This window comes from Chaetodon auriga, chromosome 2 (assembly GCF_051107435.1).
Source record: "Chaetodon auriga isolate fChaAug3 chromosome 2, fChaAug3.hap1, whole genome shotgun sequence".
Classification (NCBI taxonomy): Eukaryota; Metazoa; Chordata; class Actinopteri; order Chaetodontiformes; family Chaetodontidae; genus Chaetodon; species Chaetodon auriga.
The window spans coordinates 21847914-21864007 of NC_135075.1; the positions used below are offsets into that span (position 1 = coordinate 21847914).

The 16094-nt window shown below is 42.1% G+C and overlaps 1 protein-coding gene across 1 annotated transcript in view; it reads right to left on the reverse strand.

Moving 5' to 3' along the window:
* Positions 1–5572: 5572 nt before the first annotated feature.
* Positions 5573–16094, reverse strand: part of snta1 (syntrophin, alpha 1) — a 31462-nt gene continuing 20940 nt past the window's right edge. The window contains exons 3-8 of the mRNA XM_076747759.1: positions 11286–11481; positions 10794–10983; positions 10391–10521; positions 9717–9913; positions 8180–8367; positions 5573–7152 (exon numbers count right to left, since the gene is read on the reverse strand). Coding sequence (XP_076603874.1) covers positions 7060–7152; positions 8180–8367; positions 9717–9913; positions 10391–10521; positions 10794–10983; positions 11286–11481 — 995 coding nt within the window. The 3' untranslated portion in view covers positions 5573–7059. The remainder of the gene's footprint in view (positions 7153–8179; positions 8368–9716; positions 9914–10390; positions 10522–10793; positions 10984–11285; positions 11482–16094) is intronic.

The following is a 16094-nucleotide window of genomic DNA, read 5'->3' on the forward strand; positions in this document are numbered from 1 at the left end:
GGGAACAATTAAGACTGTGCATATTTATTGACAGGGGACTTCACACAGGAGCATATGCTCATGAATACCAAAAAATGAAGGCAGAATTGGGTGGTGGTGGGGTGGTGGTGGGTGGGTAGTGGAGGTGTTGGATGTGAATGTCTATATGATGGTGTTGCTGTGAGAAAAAAAAAAAAAAAAAAAAGCATTTCAACCCCAGAAAGGATGGGAGGCAATGGAAATGTGCAGCTTTGTTTGACAAATGAAGCATTTCTATTGTAATTTCCTTATCAGCCATTGTACTACGCGCTCATTTTATGCAGTATTTTGATGTAACACCTTTCTGAAAGCAACATGGCCAATTTCCATTACCTCAAATAAAGAAAAAGAAAAACCTTAAGTGTGCTTGTCATCACCAGCGACCAATATTAACCCCCATCTTTTTTTATATATATATATCCTCTCCTGTTGACAGCAACAGTCTCCCTTTCAATGCTCCAAGAACAAGGAATTCCAATCTGGGCATTGCTCAGTATTCTGATCACACACCTCTCTCCTCCAGTAATACAAGTCTACTTTAAAATTCATAACTACATTTGGAAAGAATAAAAGGGTGCCCTGATGGAATATTTCCAAGGAGCTTACTTGAGCGAAAATACAATTCGCTTTGGCATATTTAATAACCCTAACCTGGTCTTTAAGACATACAGTAGTAATAACAATATTAAAAAATACTGGTGACTGAAAAAAAAAAGAAATCCAAGCAATGCCTTAGCATGAAATGAGTACCTATAATTCCTGCCTCTAGGAGGAGGATGAGAGAACGATAGATAGAACGACAGCAAAATGGGGGGAAATGAAGGAGACGGGAGATGGAGAGAAGCCTTGTCAAAGTTAGAAAGAGTCAGCTCAGCTCAACTCTCATTTTCTGCCTTTCTCTTCCTCTCTTCTTCTGCCTGGGAGGCACTTCGAATTGAATCAAACAACCTAGATTGATTAAGCTCGGATGAATGACTTTCCAATGACACAGGATTCAGCTTTAGCCTCGCCCCATCCCTCTGTACATATTTGACATGGTTATTGGGGAGTTGATGTGAAAGTGATTGTGCAGTTGTTTCCGCTGGAGTCTGTGCAAGGTTGAAACGCTGTGCCCGGACTAAATGTTGTCGCCGTGGCTCAGTTCCTTGAAAGTCCTGTTTGATTCCTGTTGAGTCCTGCTTTGATCCGAATGCCTGTCAGGAAGAAAAGCACAGTGAATGAGTGTGAGAAAATAGATAACATGCTCCTCCAATTGGAATATGAATTGCTCAGCTCGAGCCTGAGTATTAATCTCTGGCCCTCTTTTCTCTCTCTATTCCTTTTGTGTTAAGAGGGAGAAAAAAGATAGTGTAGAGAGAGTGAGAGAGAGAAAACAAGGAATAGAGTATTGAATATTGTGGGATGTCCTGTTCTGAATTAGGTCAGGACCAATCAAAGCTTAAATGCTCTCTCTCTCTCTCTCTCTCTCTCTTCCCCCCACTGAACACCAACGCTCTCTTTGTCATTCTCCTGAGTGGAGAGACAGAGACCCCTACTGGTTCTGACAGCACATTAAAACCTGTCAGGCCTGAAAGTGTCTCTCCTCCTTCGATACTCTACTGCCACCTGTCTGCTACGACACACACTGCAGACCATGATGTTGCCAGGGTTCATCACAGCCATGTAACATGCAGCCAGCACGTCCTGTACAGTTATCCCTCCTGTGTGGAAAGGACACAGTCGCACATGCTTTTACTGGGGCAGTGGGCTTGTGGAATAAGAATTTGGAGTTACTTCAGTTAGGTATTCTGCCAAGACAGCAGCAGCAACACTGTAAAAGACAAACCTTGTGCTTTAATTAAATCTGGAATGGAAATGGATTTACTTAAAGGCTGTAGCCTATGGAAAACGTGTCTGAGAGACAGACTGTGGCTGTTGGTGTATGGACGTGTTTTGCTTTTTTCCTTTGTTTTCCAGTATTTTTTCCCTGCAAACATCTGTCTGTCTTGCATTAATTCATGCTTGTTATCTGTGTGAACAGTGCAAAACTAATCAAGAAATGATAAAGCTTTGATCACTAAAAGTAACGGCTCTGTAGAATACTAGTACAAGAATGCACTGTACAGACTGTGTCCTGTTAGTGTTACAGGATATCACATTTTATATTACTGGATTATTATTATTATACATTAGCATGTAAGCAGCCTATTATAATGGAGCTTGAGCTCATTCTAGCTGCTGCATATCCTGCTGGTTAGTTTAATCAAACTATATTTATAATATTTTCCTCCAAGATGAAGTGAAGTAAAAGTCTAAAGTAGCATAAAATGCTAATGCTGAATTGAAGACCTGCACTGATCGCAGGTGCACAGACGCAGGAGTTTGGCGAAAAAGGTCTTCAAAATATGAAAGTTTTATGAGAAAATCTGCATTCATAACCACGCTTGATCTTTAGATTATGCACAGCAAAGGCTGCTGATCTGTATCCAGTGTGAGGATTCAGTCACACCCGAGGCCAATCTTTCATAATGATGATGATGACAGCACTGATGATTAATAATGATTATACTGATAATTGTGATGATGGATTCACAAAGGAAGCGATGGAGACAGTAACCACAATAAGAAAGTGGCTGTATTAATGATTTTGATCAACACCTTTAGCAATAGTTGTTGGTCCTTTTCCAAAAGGGCTGCATGCTTGATGAAGCTCTAATGGAGTAATAAAGTGTAGAAATGATGCCAAATGAGCATGCTGGGCCCGCGCCATCTCACTGTGTTTCCTCTACAGGACATTTTAATTTTGTCATTTAAAAACGACATATCCACCGTGATTGCTTTCCATTAAAATAGAAACAACTCATCACTGTCTAATTTATTAGTTTAACGAAGAATTCGGCAAAATACAAATGATAAAAAATGAAAATGTGAGGAGTAAAAACGTCACAGATTTTAATCAGTTAAACCTTACTGAGCGTGAAACCTCACACACGACTATTTTTACTGAAACCGTAAAGCACTGAGGACATAAAACCTGTCATTTGGTCCTGAGAGAGAGAGAGAGAGAGAGAGAGAGAGAGAGAGAGAGAGAGAGACATAGAGAATGAGAGAGAGAGTTATGGAAACATTTTATTTATGGTTTTCAATCTTGCAAATAATCAGGTTTTTTTTTATTGGAGTGCAGCAAACTGTGCTAAAATGCCCAACATGGTGAGTTTACTTCTTGTAGTATTCAGTGTTTGTTTACTTAATGGACCCTGCTCCTGGTTTACCACACATGAATGTTTTGGTCATTTTATATTTACAGCCCTTATATGCCAACCGTTTGCCAAAGAGCGTTTTCCACATTCGTGAATGTTTTTCTCTGTCTTCCAAAGAACAATAGGTTTCTAATTTTACCACAAAGGAAACAAAGGGGGAGACTTTCATCATACCTTTGCGTTTAATCTTGTCAAAGGTGCCTTATTATGGGCTGATAATGCAGCTGAAAGCGGAGATTGATTGATCTGCTCTGCATTATCATGCTACAAAAATCGGATTGCGTTATAAATAGAGTCACAAAAACGCCAGTATAAGAGGAGTGTGCATACCTTGATCATCCTAGACTAGTCTCATCTGCAGTCTTCTTCTCATTCTTTCATGTCTGCACTCACTCAATATTCCTGGTTACTGTGGAACTTCAAATAAAGACCACAACTGGCAGAATGTTACAGTGTGTTTCCAATATTATTTGGAGTCAATATTCCTTCTCTTTGTGCGCAATAATGTTTGCTCTCAAGCCTTCGGCACAATAGCAGGGATTGCAGAGTGTATTCTATCAGGTGCAACATTTTCTCTTAGCCCCTTCACTTACTACCATCATATTTTCTGGCAATTTTCTCCCCCTTCCTCTCCCTCCTAAGTGCCCTTCCATTTTTGTTAATCAAAATATATTCACACAATCTCCTCCTCCTCTCCAGCGGATCTGAGAGGCTGATTGGCAATTTCAGCAGCAAAACCATAGTTCAGGGGAACGGCCAATCGGAGCGCTCCCTGCCGTCGCCATGGTAACACTCTCAACAAGAGGAGCGAGGGCCGAAAGGGGGAGGGAGGGGAGAGAGGAGAGGGGAGATATGATCAAATGTGAACACTCCATTCTGATTTGATAGGCTGATACACAGCTCACAGTTTATTATTACTAGACTCTCCAGCCTCCATTTGTTGTTCCGGCGCACACATGCAAATACATGTGTGTTTAAAAAGCATATGCACACACACACACACACGCACACACACACACACACACACACACTGACTCACACTTTACACAGTAACAAGCAGCATCTGCGCCTCACTGATAACACTGCCTCGTGGCTGTAAAAGCATATAAGAGGGGACTGTTTGCGTGCTCCTTTTACAATGGCTAGCAGCAGGCCTAACTGTCTCCATCACACACCCCGCTGACTTAAGCATCTCATCATCATCATCTTGGCTCTGCCCATTCTTCAGATCTGTCTGGACTTAATAAAACTGTCAGACCACCAACTGGGAATGTTAAATAAAGACAGCGTGTCGGCCAGATCTGCTGTTCAGTGGAGCAGCTCGTTAAAGACCACGAGATATGACATTAAAACTTTCAGCTGGTGCATTAGCGCTGACTTAAAAGGACTGTTTGGATTTAAGAGCTATTACAGCAGATAGATGGATAGATAGAACATCAGCCTTTAATTCACAAGTAGTTTCACTCCTAATGCATGTCTTGGTTTTCATCTTGCAGTTTAAGAGTTAATGAACATATGATTTGCATGTGTGATTAACAAGAGTCATTTCCTCCAAGACTTCTTCCTCTTTGAACAGATTTAGAGCTTCTTTCGCCAAAATGATGGCGAGCAGTAAATCCAAATCAAGCCTCGGAAGAATCCTTCACAGTACTGTGACTGGTGCAACCAACCCAATATGTTTCTCTGCATGTCATCGTCCCATGCTTAAGTCCTTTAAAGCTGCGCTCATTTATTTTGTTTTTGGTCACTTGGTGGCAGTGCAGGACAAAGCTGAAGCTGCATTGACCTCATACGGTTGTTCTGGCTAACATGTTAGCAAGCAGGTGCCTGTTAACAGCAGACACAGACTACCATTCATTTTGATTCTGGCCACCTGATGAATGTAAGTCTGGTATTCACTCTTTTAGCTCAGTTTTTGGTCTCCACCCACTTACTAAAACTTACTAATTGCTCCACAATTTTAAGTAGTTTTTTTCTTTTTTTAAAAAAAACGTGATGCCTGCTGCTGCTGGAAGAGAGGCCTGTGAAAGTCGCACAAATGAACCAAAACAGTAGAGTTTTGGGCTGTAAAACCACAACAGAGCTGAAAGATGCTCAGACGCTCTACAAGCAACACCTGTCACATGACACAATGATCCTTTAGTAAATATTTTTTATATTATTAGTGCAGCTTTAACTGCCAAGCCACTAAACTCAATATTTAAATTAAGCTGCAGAATAAAATGTTTTAGGTCTTCACAGAGGTAAAAGAAAGAAATAAAATAATCAAGAGCGACATTTATGCGGTGTCAATAAAGCACGTGCAAAGTACGCAATAAAAGTTAACAAAGTTTATTACATGTTTATATACAAACAACCCTGCAAGGCACACCTTTGTTTAAATAAGAATATACAATACATTTTTGGAAGCAAACAAGGTTTAGTTCTGAAATATATATTAATACAAGTCTGTTTAGTGTTGGACACACAGAGAAGTTGTGGATGTTCATAATAAAGAAAAAAAAAATCACAACACTTTATGATGTAAACAACTCAATATATTTCATATGGTAAATTAACATATTTAAATATTGGTCGAATGGTGTGAAATGGACCATCGGTGCTTTCTGATGAAGCCTCTTTGTCCTCTCAGGTGACTGAACTATGAAGTACAGACAAAAACATTAAAAAAGGTTTATCTAAGAGCTAAACTCTGTGCTTGTAGCTTATCCATACAGGAGAAGGAGCTTAGCTGGACTGTTTGTCATCTATCAACACATGATCATGTGACAGCCTTTGTCAGTACTCGAAAAACACAATCGCTCTTATTTTGTACTTCACAGGGGCTGAAATTAAATGAAACTGCACACTATCTGGCCAAGGCCGTCCAGATGAAAGGAAGATGTCTTTTTTTTTGTTAGGAAAATTATTAAATATGTTTTTATCTAATTTATTGGTTAAGCACATAAAACACATTTTTTAAAAAAGCCTTTATAATATAATCTGTTAGTCATTTCTCTTTGTTAGGCCGATGATTATGAGCACACTTAAAACAAAAGGAGACAGACGTGTTCGGCTGTAATGGAAAACATATACGATCTGGCATTTGGAAGTTGTCTGAAACAAAAAGCACAGAGTAAAGGCAACTTGAGCATCCACACAAAGAGCATATCATTGCAGTTGTATTCTGTACATTGTGCAGTACAGACGACTTACCATGCAGTGATCAGTCACGTCATTCTGTCACTCCACTGAAGCTGCCTTTATAAACAAATGTTTGTCCAACATCAATCAGGACATTTGTGAAATAACTTTTGTTATGACTGCTCACAGCACATCAAGCAAAGACTGAACGATGAAAGGATGCTGGTGACAAAGGCCCGCCGTGACTCATGAAACAAAACAAGACCGAACAATGGGGCAAAAAAAACATGAAATGGCTGAGACTTCAAGCTTCGAAACATTGAGATGCAGGCTGTCATATTCACACAGTTTGCCATCATAAAGTGTCATGACCTACTGCAACAGATTTGACAGATGTCAGATCCTTTAAATGGCTGCTACACCATCTGTAAAACCTCTCTTTACCTTACAACTATAAGTTCAACAAAGGTCCATGTTGCAGTTTTCTCTTCATTCCCCCAGAAGACCAGGAGGTACCTGACCAGAGAGGATGATGATTTTCAAGGCCTAAGGGAAGGCTGAAAAGAAGGGCTGAGTCAGCATCTTTTCCTGGGCCACGTCCTCTGGTGTGCCAGAGTCTTCTGGGCTGTGTGTTTTATTGAATATTCCTATTGTTGATGTTCTGGATGGGTGGCCATTATCATGCCAGAAGGCCAAGTCGCTTGACCTTCGCAGACAGGAAAGAGTGGATGATGAAGACTATGGTCTTGGGACAACAGTGGAGGTCCAGTTGCTGAAAGAAGAGAGTAAGAATGAGAAAGAATATAAGCTTTTTAACACTGTATGTTACATTGATGGCTGTACTAATAGTACTACTACCACACTGTAAGTACATTTCCTGCATTCAAAGCAGCAGTTACTGTCACTGTGCAGTAAAAGTGTTTTACTCTCATATCTGATGTGTTTGGATGCATGTTACTGCTCCGTTATTGTGTCTGATGGCATTTTACAGCTGTAAATGTTTATGGTTAAGTTAATTTTAACTACTTTAAATACTGTTGGATATCTTAATCTACAGCAATGCATCATATTCAATAAGATCATCATATGTTTGTAGCGTCACCGCCCTGTGAAAACCACGCATTTCTAAAACTTTGACTTTTCATGAGCTCAGAAAAAACAGCCTGTTCTCAGCTTTGTGATGATGCATTTGCAGCTAATCCAAGAGGCTTTTTGAACAGTTTATTTAGATAAAGAAGAAGGAGAAAACTTAATCCTTCAGTTTATCCCAAACATTCAAAATCACCAATGTGGAGATACGTTTCACTGGAAAAGGTGCATTCTCAAAAGATACTGCTAACAAAAGCTGTCCAATTTGCACTTAAGTACAGTTCTTGAGTAAATGTACCGAGTTACATTCCACCACTGATTCCTGCGTCCCACTTCACATCACTATCACATGATCGACATGTTTGTATGTTGTAAGATTACATTTCCAGACATAAAATGACAATAAAAGTGCTACATGATCGTTTCCACACGGCACCATGTTTGTCCCCTTGCTTGGAGTTTGTCCTATAACTCTGTTGACTCAGACGCCCACCTCCACGACAACTGAGCAAACTCTTATCCGCTGATGAAATGTGGCTGAAAGCTGAGCAAAGGGCTCGTGAATGGACCTTGTGTTAAGATTATTTTGTGTAAATAACTTTCAACGTCACCAGGTGTTATTTTTGATAACAACCATTCAAGCAATATTTGGCATATTCAGTGTAACAGCCCAAATTTAACAGCATGCGACAGCCCAATGGAAAACTTACAATCTCTGCCTCAGGGCCTCCGAAGTCAAGGAACATCATGCGAACTCCATCGTCTGAGGACATTCTTAGGCGCTCGAAAGGCTGCTGGAGCAGAATGCTTTTCCTGACACCCATTTCTTCTGTGAACAGTGTGAAGCCCTCATCAATGTGCACTCCCAGGGTGCACTCCTTCCCATTCCAGCTACAGGCTGCCAGGGTAGGAAACAAAACAGGGGTTACACCAAGGCGGAACAAAGGTAATGTAATGATTTTACAGAGCTCGGCTTAAGTTGTTGGATTTCTGGTCGTGAGCTCAGTGTACAGTGTTGACACAGAGCCCAGAATTCTTGGCCGCACCCTGAATGTGACAGCTTAATGCACTGAAAGGATAAATAATGCTCATTGTTACGAGAAGATAACAGTTGTAAATCTTACTTAAATGGAACACTTGTCCTAATTCTGATACCAAAAATAGACTGTTTTTGGTTTTAGGCTGAAAGTCTGCTGCACCACATCGAGCTGCCAGCAGAGGGCAATGTAACAGCATTGTGTGTGTACTGGCGTCTGTCTCATAAAGTAGGATTGATAAGTTTCCAGATGAAACTAAATGCAGAATCTGGATCATTTAAGCAAAATGAGCTGAACTGTTACCGCAGACAGCTGATACACAGCTGTACTTGAAACCAAACAAAGCAAAATCTATTAAAAACAGCTTTCCTTTCCCAGTTCAAGCCTTTTAGAAACATGTAGCCAGAAGAAATCTCCAGCGATTTGAGGACATTATGCTCCAGAGTACAGTCCCTGAGTCATTGTGCAGGAGACAATAAACGAAAACTCCTAATCCTGCTTTGTGAGACAAGCTCCTGCTGTGTTATTATACTGAGGTGTCTGTCTGTCTCTGTTGAATAGAGTCCACATCTCTTGATTTTTCTGGATTAATTGATCTAAGGTATGCACATAGAAATTAATGAGGAGATCGATCAATCTGCGTTTTCGATCAGCAGATCAGAATTTACGGTTATGGGCATGTTTTACTGCGACATAACAACCCAGATTTTCTTGCATCAGTCAGTGTAAAAGACCTGTCGATGAATTTTAGAGTGACAGCAGTGTTGTGTTTGCAGTTGTGATGGAAAGTCTCTGCTTTTATTCTCTTTTGGGGGATTTTATGGAGAAGCAATGCTCTGCCTAAATTGTCCAAATGCACTGCTGGTACAAGCACGTTCATGTAGCTTTTATACTTATTACAGGTTTATAATGCAAACATAAAAAGTGCTTTTGTTTCTGATACTTATCACAATCTAACAGCCCCGTACTTTACACAGATTCATTTTTACAAAGGGCGACCTCAGTGGGAGTCAAATCTTCAGTCTTGGTTGTCTGATTCTCTGTTCACTCGTGCAAAGACGAGCAACACTCAAAGACAGTCACATATTACTTCTGGTCAATTCCTTGTGCCCTCTGTCAGATCAGACAAAATCTTCTGCTTGCAGGTGGAGAAACTGTGCAGCATGCCTGAAGAGGGAACTGGGAGTCAAACAAATCCCTGTATCCGTACCTGTGGTGACCTCCTTGATGAGCTCAGCAGCATTGTGGCAACCCTCCACCAGCAGATGAGTCCAGGTGGACAGTTCCTTGGCAGAATCCACCCTGAACACATGGGTCTCCACGCCTTGCTTAGTGCCAGAACGCAGGCCAAATGAGAGGTCAGAATCCAGGAGAGGAGAACTTTTTCCTGGGCCAGAGTGGACCAGTCTGAAAGGGAGAATAGAAGCACGTGGATGAGAAAGAGGGTAATTAAGATTCATAGAAAAGGATGGACCAGAGGAGCAAATGTCCGTGTTCGTGTGTTACAGATGAAGTGTTACAGTGTGAAAAGTGAGATGTGGAGAGCACAGGAGAGAAGGAAGGGCGGAAAAACACATGACTCACACGTTCTGCTTCCACTAATGTTTTCCAAATGAAATGTGACGTTATGTGGCAAAATAACCAATCGTCCACTTATGGAAAGAGTGACAATGTGTTCTTTAACTGGGCCAAAAACAGCCACAGAACGGTCTGTTACCTCAGAGGCGGGCTGCTCCGGGTGGAGGTCTATGAAGTTTATGAAATGCTAAATGTGTGTGCTGCGTTACGTGAATGTGTTTGTGTAAAAGAGAGGGAAGCAGAGGGAGCACTGTGTGTATGCGGTGAATGTGTGGACAGTATACGCTGGCATTTGTGTGTGGCCACCTCGTAGCAATGAGCGGATGACTCTTGGTGGGGCTGCTGAGGCTCTCTTTGCTTTCAGGCAAGGAGGAATACAGCAGCAGGTCTCTGTCGGTCAGCGCGGCCAGCACTGGTCTCTCTGGACCCTGGGTCGCCTGCACATTAGTGGCAGAGATGAAGTAAACGTTTAAAGTCACTTGTACAGTCCTTTGATTACATTTGAGTTATGACAGTGATGCTCATGGACAGTAGGCTGCACCTATGAATGTGGGATCAGGCTGTTACATGAGCATACATGAACTTATATATGTGCCTCCCGTATTTTGGTTTTGCTGCATGCACTTTAAGATCGGATTCAACTTGACTGTCCACAGAAGTGGAAGGCTGTCTTTGCAGCAGTACAATGCGCGCCTGTGTTCCTGTTTACCTGCTCTGTAATCCAGCCCAGATGTTTGACCTCCATGCCAGGCTGCATGGTCTTCATCTCCTCCTTCACTCGTGGTAAAAGGTTGGCAACGCCAGCCTGGATGGCGCTGTACCAGGACTGGGCCATAGCTGGGTCTTTTGCTCGCAGGAACACAGAGTTCTTTCTGCTGGATGAAACTACCTCGAAATACCTGGCAGATGAGATGAGACGGGGAGAGAGAGAGAGAGAGAGAGAGGCAGAAGGTAGCGGGAGGACAAGAAGGGAGATGGAAAAAAGGGCCGTCAGAGAAATAAAAGACAAAATGGCAGAGAAAGAGAAAAGCTTGAGGGTGGAGAGGAAGTTTTAGATATTAACAAAGAGAATATGTGAGGAAGACTTGGTAAGAAGCGCCCTTTACAATGTTCTCTCTCAGCAACTTTGTGCAGGTTTGGCTGTCAATTATCAGCTGAAAATCAAACATACGTAAAGCTGTTAGCTTCTAGCACACACTACCTGTTTTCTGTGTCCGGGGGGCACTGTTTCCGCGACACCTGGCACATCTTCAGTGGGATGCTGCGGGGCTCCTTCACCTCAGCGGGTGAGAGCTCAGCGCCCCTCTGAGGCGTGGAGGGGGGAGAGTCCCAGGGGAGGGCGGCCCCAGGGGACCCCGAGCTTTTAAAGAAGGCCGACATCTCCTTGATGTATTTCACTGAAGCGGAGCGAGAGTGTGAGAGAGAGAGAATTAAGAGAAAACAGTCAGGCAAAAAGAAGTGCGAGAGGACAGAGGAGGAGAGAAAAGGAATTTGGGAAATGAATATGATGCCTCCAGGTTCAGAGATGGGTTGAAAACTGTAGCAGCACTTAAGAATAGCTTTAAAAAGGTGCAGAAATTCATCTCGTCGGACGTCTCCACCATTATATAGAGTTCATTGTGCACTTCTTGGAGAAAATCTGCAAAACACTAACTACTACTAAAATAAAAAGCAGCATTGGCTCGTTTCTGTGATTTAGTGAACAGAAGAGTTTCTTTGTATCTTGCTTTATGTGGGTGGATCTGGCACGGGTGGGCATGTCATGAGCACCAGCTGGAGGCAGAGAGAGGATGTGATTTCCTGCACTGACACTGTGTGGCATGGATGAGGTGAGGAATCCACAAGCCCAAGTCTAAATATCTTCAGTGTGGTGCCCTCTGGGGACAAAGAAAGGGATTCATTGATTGAATTTGCTTCATTCATGCCAGTAATGACCATTTGTTAACAGTGGCGCCGGCGCTGTCACGCTGACATGAGTCAATGCAGTCAATGTGACTATCAGTATGGACTGTTCTGTGCTCTGTATGAATGAGAGAGTGGCCTGAATATATCCATCACTACAGGGGACAGGAGGGTTGTAGTAGTTGTACCATTCTTGTCTTCCTTTAGGTACATCATTATATCCTGTAGCTGTTAACAGGTTAGGTCTGCTCTTCTTGGTTTTTTTCCACTTAACTACAGTGGTCCTACATTAGTTCATTACTAGTGTGTAATTCAAAAAAAAAAAAAATCTTATCTTCATAGGCTTCATATTTTGTTCCATCTTAATGACCATATCCAGTACCCAACTGAAATAATTGGAAAATTTTGACCATAAGTACTACATAAGTTCTTCAAAAATATAGCTTTCATTTTGTTTCCCAGTGCCTGCAATATTACAACCCATAATTAGTTGTAAGTAATACAGAAGGGGAGGGGGGGAGAGAGAGATGACAGGAAATGAGGGAGAGGGAAGGGCAACAAAGGACCCCAGTCGGATTTGAACCGGAGAAGCTGCAGCCAATCATCAGCGTCCTAAACCCCAAGCCCCGTAATTACACATGCAGGATATAATCTAATGTTACCAAATTCATTTGTGATACATCGCCCGACTCTGCTCTGCTCACAAATGCACAGTTTCAGCACTCACACACACCTACACACACCTACACACACACACACACACACACACACACACACACATACAGAAACACACATGGCCTCAGCTCCAGTCCAGTAGGCTGTGGTATGGGTTTGGCAGAAGTAGCCACTGCTGGAGTAAAAATAGCCCAGAGGACATGGCAAGGCATGAGGCTGAAGGCTGAAGGCAGAGCTCTGGTTTCACTGGGCAAGTGTTAAGTGCCCTTCTTGCACAGTACAAGAGGCGCATAGCCACAGGGCAAGCTGAAGAGTCACAGCGCACGACAACAGGAGGGAGAGAGGGGGCTTCCATCGCTCCCAAAATAGAGTCCATGTCAGCCAGTCAGGCAGACAGGCAGGCAGGCAGGCAGCCACACAGCTATTTTGTCCATACATCAAGCAGAACATCATACCTAGAGTTATGTAGTGGCACCTCCTCTTTTATGGTTTTATTTCACTATAAACAGCGTAAAAGCAATTCATTTTCCTCTCTTCTATCAGGAGTGACTGAAGAGAGGGTCAAAAGTTTCAGGAGGGTCCCAATGTGCTGCAAACACACACCCGTTCTCACTGACTGCAAGACATTAAATCTGCAACACTGCTTGTTTCATCTGGCAGTTTACTGTAAATAATGGCTACATGATGTAGGGCTCACACGACTGGCATTTAGCCCATGAGAAGGGGCATCACAGGAAGTTCTGTACAATGATCACTTGTTCTCTCGTCCGTTCTGCGGTGAAACAACAGTTATTATATTTCAGTGTCAAACCAAGCCATTTCCAGCCATTTTTATAAACGCTATGTATCTCATTTGGCTTGCAAATGTCTGTTTTCAGTTCAATCTGCCACTTTAAAATCCTTAAAATGACCAAAAACCCAGAATTTGGATCCATATTCAGAATGTCAAATGGAGTTATGCCATAAAACTTTGTGCTTTTAAAGGTAAAGTAACAGCATTTATTCACATTTGAGCTGTGTTCAAAATGTTACAGGACTGTTATCTGGTCCCTAAATAAGAAAAGAGTTCATGAAAAAACCTTCATGGAAAAAATGACTCAGGTTCTTTTGCAAACATGAAGCCAACATTTAAAAGTGGCTGAGCATCGGAGGATTACAGTGCATGTCTGAAGGGGACTTAAGTTGCTGCAGAAAAGGGCATGACCTAAACACTGAAAACTATAAACAGACAGTAGCTCCTCTGAGTCAGCTGAATGCTCACTGTCTGCCCGTCTGCACCTCTTTTTCTTTTGAAAAGTCTTATTCTTTCCCAATAATATTGGTTTGGATCTCCAATCTGTCTCTAATCTTTCCTCCTGTCCCTCTCCTCTGAGATGAGGTCAGTTCCTTTTCAGTCCGATGGGGAAGAGGATTGTTTCAATATCTGAACGCTATAAAGGTTTCACCATGAAAGGTTTTTTTTCTTCAAATCTATAAAGATCATTGAGAAGAATGGCTCCTTTTACCCACTTTGGATTAAGAGTACTGGAATTGAAATTACACTTGCCTCACATACTTCCTGCCTCCCTGTCTCTCTCACACTCACTCACTCTCTTTGCAGGTTTAACAGCATCCTTTTCATGTGTGGTCTACCAGTACAGTTTCCTGGGACAAACATTTACAACACACACAAACACACACAAACTTGCTTGAACCCAAACACTCGAATGGAAACACATACCGACGAGCACACAAAGCAATGCACGTCTAAAAACATATTTATGGTGTGGTGTATCAAGCTTCACTACTTTTTAGCTACTGACTTGATGTCCGAGTACAGAAAGCCGGCATTGAAGCTCTTAATTGCTGATTTAAGTCATAGCTACTTTTATTTTATTTAGGAAAGGGTTTGTATTCCTCAAAGTACCAGAGAAAACCTCTTTGCTTTGTTTTGTGTTGGTACCAAACCTCAGGAATCATATCGACACTGGTATTGAAAATCTTACCCAGCCCGATCGGTATCCCAGGAGGGTATTAAGGATGCATGAACTAGTCAGAAAACACACTTAGATCCACCTCACATGGCCCTAATGCATTTGAAGGGCCTATAAAACTTTATTTCTCCCTTTCCTACTTGAGAATTTCACTTGTTTACTCGCCTCATTTACACTATGCAGAATCAGCTCGATGTCCCAAGAAAGAAATGTGCATTTGTAGACAAAACCAGACGAAGTGGGGATGTGCAGGCTGGGAACACGAATCAAGCAGTGAGCAACCAATATGTACCAGCTACAGCTTTGAAGTAGCTGTCAACTTGCATACGTAATGTTTCATGGAAATGAGCTTCTGTCCTTTTGTTCTCGTGCCAACCCATTGATGTTTGCACCATAGGGTAGCCAATTGCTTCCTTGTTGCTGGACCAAGGCCATTCAAAATGGATGTGGTCAATCTCGATATGGCGGGCCAGGCCACAAGACTGGGAATGGAAATGGGATTGACTACATTATTGTTTCAAGTGGAAGCCATCATAGAAGACCTGCAGCACCTTGAAGCTATACTAATAAAGTCTTCTTGTGGGTGGCAGCATAGTGCAGGCAGACAGGTAAAGACGCATTTCAGTGATGGCCATCTGTATATGATGAGGATGTCTCAGTCAGGCAACTGGCGCTACACTTTCAATAATAAAAGTTTCTTTAAAACTTTGTCGGAGAAAGTCAGGAAAGAGAACGCAAGCATGGCTGCAGGTGCTTATATGTGGCACCTAATGAGCGGTCTACTCTCAATCATTACTGTTTATTACATAAGACTGAGTTTATGTCTGTGTTTCATGCTGCACAAACTGTACAAAGGAATAGGCTGGGGATAAACACCAATCACAGCAGGTATACGGAGATATTTACTTTTGTAAAGGCTTTACTATTCTCCAAAAAAAAAACAATGTGGAAATCATCACTCGGGTGTTTCACACATTAGAAATTGTGTCCCCACATGACAAATCGGAGGAAACAGCTTTGAAACAGGGTGGTGAATGAAAGGGAGAGGCGAGAGGAGACAGGACTGGAGAATCGAAGTGGAGGAGGTAAGGAATGAACAACATGGAAAAGCGAGAGACAGGGGGTAAAAAGCAGATTGAGAGTAAGAATAGAGAATAAGACAGAGTGAGACAGGCGATACAGAGAGACCCAACATACAGCTAAGCTCAGCCAGAAATGTTGCCATGAATACCAGTGGCGGCACATTCAATACAGAGCTAAAATTAGCTGAGATGGCACTGTTATTACTTTAGCTTATCTGGCAGCCAGTGAAACTACTTTTGTACTGTGTGTGTGGTGTGTGTGTGTGTGTGCATATGTGTGTGTGTGTGTGAGGAGTTTCTTTGCTTCTTCTGCAGAATCTGCCACTAAGCTTTTCCTTCTAAAGTCTTTACATTGAACCTCACAAATCCTGACCAGAC